The following is a 7940-nucleotide window of genomic DNA, read 5'->3' as shown; positions in this document are numbered from 1 at the left end:
CGGTGTTGACCCCAGGTGACCCCCGCCGGCTCCTACACCTCCTGATGAGGGGTCAGAGGTTAAGGGTGACAGCTGAGAGTGTCAAACCCTGGCTCCTTTCCTTCTGAGAATTCACACACACTTACACACACACACACACACACACACACACACCCTTCAGTGCAGTGTTTCAGTCAGTCTCTCTGTCACACATACACAGTGTGGCCTTATCAACACAGAAAATGCATATTGGCAGATAAATATACAAGCACATAAGTCTCTCTCACTCTCTCCCAGCCACACACACACACACACACACACACACACACACACACGCCCTGTGCCCAGAGCGCTGACCCATTGAAGAGCGAGCAGTGTTTCGTTCAGCAGGCTAAGTGGTGCAGTTTCACGGTTCAGGCTGATCTCCGTCGGCAAACCGCCACAGACACTAAAACCCGCCGCTCGCACGCATTCACATCATAAACATGTCGGGCTGCAGCGGCGCGTCGGGTTTCAGCGCCAGACACACGCTCATCTGAGACAACACGGTGATATGAAACCCTGCGTGCTGAAAGATAAAAGGCCTTGGAGGAACTTTTAGTGGTTTTCCAGCTTGAATCTATGAGGGAACCTTAGCTCTGTGCCAGGCTGTGGGTTTCTGTTGTTAGCCTAGCCCCGCTAACTAACAATGGACCAAATCCTCCCTGTCTGTGCTTTAGTGACTGGCCTTAATAAAGTTAAATTACTCAGAAAGTAAAGGCTGTTTCAGAGTCATGACAGACTTTTCTTCACACTGGTTTGGGTCTAATTCTCAGAGTTTTAGTTTGTATTTCAGTCTCTACAGTCGCTAATGACAATCTGGTTAATGGCATTTTACGTTGCCCCTGGTAGGACATTAGTGGGGCCAGGCTAACAAGAGGCTAGCAATGCAAACTGACATCCTGGAGCAGAACTAGAGGGAACCCAGGATTGTTCCCTGAGGAACTCCTTTGTAATTAACCCTAAAGTTTCTTCTAAAAACATCTGGGGGATAAAAAAAAAATCTCAACGAGAAACCTTTGTCCAATTTTTTTCCATTGTGGCTCTCGATGGAGAGCTTGTTTGCTTCAAAGATGACGAAATCCTGCTATGGAGTCCAACACCCCCAACTTGTGTGTCTTTCAAATTTTCCTCGTGATGAAACTTGCTTGTGTGCTTTTTATGAGCTGAGCAGGTTTCAAGACCCGAGGGCCCATGAAACACATTAAGGCTTTTATTTTCTAAAATCATAAAAGCTGACTTTTCTTCTGGCACTGTAAAGAGTTAAATGCATGTGGCCCAGAAATCAGAGACTCTAGTAAATAAAGTCTCCCTGAGGGGGGTCTGTAATGGCCTCTTTCCGACCCGGCGGGAGGAAGAGGAAGGGGATCTGTGTGATACGAGGGTGATGAAATGTCTGATAGCTCTGGGAGAAGTAAGAATGTAAGCCATGAATGAGACGGAGGCTCTGCTGTTGGACCCAAACCAAGGCAACGCAAGAGCACTGTCTGTTTCGAAGGAAAACAGCTTTCCTAACGTCTTACCAAAGGGTTTTTTTTTTTACAGTGATTGACAGCTGGCATTGTCTAACACCTCCAGAATCGTGTTTTTTTTAACCTTGTTAACCTTTATTGATCCAGGGAGATTTACGCAGCATACTTTTTCAGAGCTGCTCTGAACATGCAGATCCTCCACTACTGGCCCAGTGAGAAGCTCAATTTCCACATCCAGAATTTCAAGTTCGTCTGGTGATTTGAACCCGCAATCTTCTGGTCTCAGGCTTTTCTAATCTCTGAGTTATAATGTCCCTGGGCCAAAAAAGACAAAGAGTCTAAGGGTGTGAATGGATGCATCGACCAGTTTCTCTAAATTTCTGAAAGACTTTGAGGATATCAGGTGAAACTGACCAAAGGCTTGTTGTCGTGCACGAGGAGGAATAAGAAGCTACTTTTTGGGGTCATCTGGCTGCTCTGACCCTTCTAGTTACTTATTGCATTCAAACTATGCTAGTACTGCAAGCAATGCTTAAACTGTTGAACCAAACCAGTGTGTTGCAGCATGAAACTATTTCAACACTTTGCACGACGTCCAACTGCTGAAAAACGAGCAAAATCTGATTCTTTTCCAAACAGTTCCTCTTGGGGAATGAGCAAAGTGAGGCAGAAGTTGAATTATCCTGCAGTAAAAACTTCCTACATCAGGTTGGGGGGGGTTAAACTCCCATCCAAAGGGGCTTCGTGCATCTGTAAAACCATCTACTGAGGAGAAATCATGGGTCCGCTGAGGCTCGGCGGGCCAGCGATGATGTCAGCGCTACAATAGAGCTTTATGAGGAAAACCGAGCGGCGTGTGTTTTCATACCTGGACGTGCTTCTGGATTTGGTAAGTGCTTTGCTGATGACCAGGGAGGGAGCCGACTGCCGTCTCTGGGCCAGAGTCTTCATCTTCTGCAGAGAGAGAGAGAGAGAGAGAGAGAGAGAGAGAGAGACAGAGAGAGAGAGAGAGAGTCAGCACAACAGACGACTGGCTGCACCATTTGGCATCCCACCACAGCGGGGGCGTATAACATCACTTCAAAAGTGAAGGAGGTAGAATATTCAGGAGTACGATTTTTTTTCAAATGTAAAATAAATCAATATTGTCTGAAAATATGAACCCTTTGCAACCCTGCAATCTGCAAGGCTTTATTTCACCCTCTGAACAAAGTTCAAACCCCAAAAACACATTTTTGGGTTACTTTATTGATAATTCTATTGTAATTTTCTTGTAATTTAATTTTAAATATCCATCTGTAACTGTTACAAAGAGTTTCTTGTATTTTTTACTGATTTTGTTCCTAGTTTTCAGTAAATCTTTTTTTTTTTTTTTTTTTAATTTTCTGGTTATTTTCTCATAACTTTTTTTTTTTTGGTTAATTTTTTGCTCAGTTTCTGGTCACCCCCCCATGTTTCTGAAATAAATCAAGTGAATTTTCACTGGTTTCAATGAGTTAAATGCTCGTGAAAGGTGTATGAATGCAGCCACAAGCACTTAAACAACAAATATTAAAATAAAAACATACAATAGGGAAGATACAGGGTCGCCAGCTCATGACAGTGCGGAGAACTCCTCAGTAACTGGACAAACTTAAAACAATTTAAAGGTGGAGGAAAGTGCAGAGGTGAGTCCCCCATCAGAGACGGAGAGATACCGACTGGGAGAAAAAGAGATGGAGTGACGGTGTCAGACGAGGAAGGAGGAAGTGAACTAATTGGTTAAAGAGGGAGAGTGACAGAGAAAATACATGACAGATGGAGAGAAAAAGAGAGAAAGACACAGAGACAGAGAGATCGAAGAGGGCGAAATATGTCGCTCGGAGGTTGCACAATGTTTACGATCCCTCGTATATTCTCACTGTAACAAGATAAATGATCAACTCCCTCACTACAGTATGACAGGCATCCCCACGGCCACTGCAGCTATTTCATTTAAACATAATCTATTTATGACATACCAGAACCATGTGAGCCATAAAAAAAAAAAAAAACGTCCCATTCCTCTCTCCTGGCCTCTACACACACAGTGCAGTAATTCAATCCGGAGGAGGCTGTAAAAAAGGCAAAATTAGTGACAGAAATCAAACAAGGCGTTGCTTCATAGCCTCGCTGTGCCGCGACCTGCAGGTAAACACATTCCTCTCGTCTGCAATTTAAACCGAATCAACGTTAAAAGGGAGAGCCGGACTCGTGTTATTTATACAGTCCAACTGTACTGCAACCCTGCAGAATGCAAGGCAGCATGAAATGCATCATGGGACTGTGGCGCTCTGGACACTTGGGATTAAAGACACAAAATCCAGACCAGTGATTAGCAACAACTGAATTTATATTCCAGTTCATGTAAGAGTAAAACTTCACTGTGTGACTGTCTGGCTAAGTTACAGAGGACGCTCCCTGCTGAGAGGTTAAAGAGGAACACTGGTGTCATTCAGAGTTGACCCAATTTAGGGTTGAACAGTTCACTGAAATACTATTGAAACTGCAGTACGGCCCCGTGCAATATCCAAATTACTGCACATTTTTGCTGAATGTGCGACAAAATAGCATCATAATTGAGGTCCTGTGGTGCTCCAGAGATGCTCCGGCCTGCAAATCCTATTACTGAGGCGAAGGGAAAACAAGTTTGTTTGGTGCAGTATCATCATTTTAACCCGTCCCACGGGCGGGTTCAGCACCAGAGTTCTGCTCAAACTCACAGGACTTTGTTTTGAATTCAAGTGAGATCCCGAACATGAGCTGCTGAATTCCAGGGAAATGTGTCTAAAATGATGCACGAGACACGGAGATCTCAGCATCAGAGTGATGGAGCTTCAGCAGAGACACAACATGGATGAGACTCTGTCCTGTGGTCTCCTAACTTTGAGGCTAGTTAAGGGGAAATGTAAGGGGAAATCATTGCGTTTAATAGTTTTGTCGCTGAAAATGAAACGTAGGATGCACAATAAATTCATCCCTGCTAAAATCGCCAATTGCATCACAACCATATTGCCTGTCAAAATAATTACTGTATGACTTTTTGATGTTCCCCATATCGATCATCCTTAATCCCATTTGCTTCTGTCTACTGTGCGTCATGTTTACCTTCCCCCAGCCATGTCACAGTGCACGCAGCAGGTATCTGTAATAAACTGCGGCACAGATATGAAACCACTGAGCTCAACACAAAGAAAAAGGAGGACAGAACAGAAAGTCTGAGCAAACCAAATGAGGGCGTCATGTTCACTGTGAGGGATTATGTCGCTGTGTGGAGGCTCTGTCACACTCCACTACAGTGAATGGAAGCAAGAGGCCGTGCAGACACACTGAGGAATCTGGACTGCTGCTTCTAACTGAAGAGCAGTGGTTTGAGTTAACTACACACTACAAAACCTCCCTGCCTGAGTTCCCAGCCCCCCGCTCAGAAGACTAGCTGCATTTCAAAACTGTCTGAGGAAGAGTTATGGACTCTCTGATGCAAAGCATACATCAAAAACAAATTCCTGTGTAGGAGGCATGTGGACATTCTGCATTCGTGTGGGCATTTCTCTGTGTATGAGACGGTCCTGTGAAAAGCGGCAGCCACTGTCGAGTGTCTCACTTGATGCGTTTTTTATCCTGCATGGGGCCTGCGTTACAGCCCGCTGATGACTCATTTTAGGAGGTTACAAAACAGAGCCAAGCACTGCACTGAGAAGCAAAGGTCGAGTTTCTCTCTACTGGCCAACAAGCCAGTCTTTGTAGAGTGAAACAAACGGAACAGAGGAGAAAACAAGTTCCCACCAAACAAAAGTGCAGCAGAAAAGTAGATGATGACATGTATAATATGTGTATATGTGTATCCTATGTGTACAAAAACTGCATTGTACTATCAAATCAGGTGATGCACAGGTTGCTGTACAGTTATTGTGCAATAATTCCTGTTAAGTTAGCTCACTTACAGTCATAAACCCAAATTACTGAGCAAATTACAAGCCTGTTGCTTGGATGCATCAGAGGGGAAACCCGGTGCGCACACCTTTTCAGGCCTGACAGATGTAAACGATGAGTAAAGATCACACACACACACACACACACACACACACACACACACACACACACACTGATGCTTTTCTGAAAAGCCACATCCCTGCTGACTTCACACCAGCTCCTCCGCTGCCAGCCTGCCTGTTGCAGCGTGCAGGTGCAGTTACACGTTTCAGACACGGCGCTGCAGGAGGGCGCTGTTTACCACCAAGTTCATCCGCTCCCCGATCAGATCTGCTGTGTGAAATCATCCTAAAGTCGAGAGCATCACCTTCCTCCTCACTGTCTGGGCTCTGAACCGCACTGAGGTTAGAGAACTACAGCTGTGGCGGCGCGGAGTCCGCATCCACAGAGCACAAGTGAAAGGAGTCGCTGTTATGATCAAAGATGTTTTATGTTCAGATGATCGGGGAAATAGAAACTGTTCGGGAGGGAAGCGGATAGAGGAGGCTTGTGGCTCCGCGGGGTGAGCGCATCAGTGTGTCGGTATGTGGTCGCTGACTCTGTCTGTGATTAGCCCATCATCACTATCAGCGCTTTATCGGACTCCCTTTGCTCAGTCACGCTGCTTTCTGTGTCATTCAGAGCCCAACAAACCCGAACTGCAGCCGGACAAACCCTCCCGTGCTTTCGATGAACTCACAGTTATGGTAGGAATATTATAGGATATCATCGAAATCACTCAGACCTTCAGTGTCCAGCCTATTCTCCCTCTTGACAGCACTCAGGCTGGACTGTATTCACATTCATGTACGCGCCTCTCCCGTTCCAATGATGACATATCTTAATGCAACATGCCAACACAAAATCACCTTAATTGTTACCAAATCATTAACTTCCCTCGAGTTGCAGCGTCACAAACAGATCTGCAAACAGAAACTGCTGATTTCCAGCATCATTAGGAAAACAAATAAATAAATATATTTGAAAAACAAAACAAAGCAAAAAAAACAAAACAAAAAAAAAAACAAAAACAAAACAAAAATATGACAGCAAAACCTTGAGAACATTAATGCAATAGTAAAGGAGCGAACACACATTTTGACTATAAAGTATACAGACTGTAAACTTAGAGAAACAAAGACGCACTTTACTTTTAAGTCTTTAACGGAATATTATAGGAATATTATAGAAGGGAAATATACCACTGAATGCAGTAAGGCCACTATAAACTTAGACACGACCAGAGACGCACCAAAAGAGCGAACAGGTTTATTCTCAGACTATCATAAAGATCTTTCCCGGGAGAGCGCACCAACAGCGGCTCTCTCCCCGCGGCGCACGGTGCGCACGGCGGGTCGGGGCGCAGGAGCGTCCGATGCAGACCCTCCACACAGGGAGCAACACACGGGGGACTGCAGCCCTCCATCCACACAGCTCATTCACCAAATACCTTTTTGTTGTCGGGAAGCGCCTTGCTCTCCCCTGTCAGAGAGTCGGACCGGTTCTGTCCCATGGTTCCCTGCTGCGGTGACATGGTTTCCATCAAGGCTGTATAGATCCAACTATATTCCCATTATATGTAAAATAAAAAAAAAAAAAATGCATATATATCTCCAAAGTTATCCGGCCACGGCGTCCAGAGGGAAGAAGGGCAGAAGCGGAGGAGAATCCATGACGGAGGAACTGAGAGGCAGAAGCGAGAGAGAGAAACTGTCCGGAGAAACGTGCGCACAGCCCGGCTCTGCTCCTCTCCGTCCGCCCGCTGTTTGGTCTGAGCGCCTGGAAGCGACTGCGCCTCGACTGGATCCACCGCCGTCAAGACCCCGGCAAGCAAACACCTCGCTTCCGCTGGTGATTTTCAAAGTAAAAGCCGCGCTGGTGCTGACATATCCTACAGTTTCAGGGCGTAAAGTACTCAGGCCAAAATGAAGACTAACATTTATTATTATTATTATTTAGTTATTTTCCTGCAGCCTTAGTCACAACAAGTGACGGTGGGATGCCAAGACAAGAGAAAAAAAAAACTTCCAGGTTGATACAGTAGGAGACATGTTATATATAGGCTACAATTTTTAAGTAGCCTATTTTAATGGTAAGAGGAAAGAGGCTAAATGAAATGTTTACATGTCAGTTTTCACGAATAATAACGTAAATTATAATAACAAAGTATTAACTGAAGAACATCTGGCACTTGTTATTTTCTAATGTGTGTTTGTCACCTGCGCACCTGCCCTTCGCTTTTAAACTGTGTGTTTTCTACATGGGGATTATACATGATCTGTTTTTTTTGTTTGTTTGTTTGTTTGTTTTTCCCACGTATATTTGTTTTGTCCATTGCAACACTTCGGTATTGATGTTTATGAACGTGACAAGGGTGACGGTTTTATTTTGAAGGCATGCCACCTAACTTCTGGTCTTAAATTGGTTGAATGTGTTTTAAGGGGGCTCCTGTTTCTACCA

The 7940-nt window shown here is 44.7% G+C and overlaps 1 protein-coding gene across 1 annotated transcript in view; it reads right to left on the bottom strand.

Moving 5' to 3' along the window:
• LOC115380311 (rho GTPase-activating protein 20-like) overlaps positions 1-7232 on the bottom strand; it is a 48341-nt gene extending 41109 nt beyond the window's left edge. Inside the window, exons 1-2 of the mRNA XM_030081429.1 lie at positions 6931-7232; positions 2359-2444 (exon numbers count right to left, since the gene is read on the bottom strand). Coding sequence (XP_029937289.1) covers positions 2359-2444; positions 6931-7023 — 179 coding nt within the window. The 5' untranslated portion in view covers positions 7024-7232. The remainder of the gene's footprint in view (positions 1-2358; positions 2445-6930) is intronic.
• Positions 7233-7940: the final 708 nt, after the last annotated feature.

Source organism: Myripristis murdjan, chromosome 21, assembly GCF_902150065.1.
Source record: "Myripristis murdjan chromosome 21, fMyrMur1.1, whole genome shotgun sequence".
Taxonomy (NCBI): domain Eukaryota; kingdom Metazoa; phylum Chordata; class Actinopteri; order Holocentriformes; family Holocentridae; genus Myripristis; species Myripristis murdjan.
Note: the sequence above shows the minus strand (reverse complement) of the source record. Positions and strands in the feature narration are given on the sequence as shown.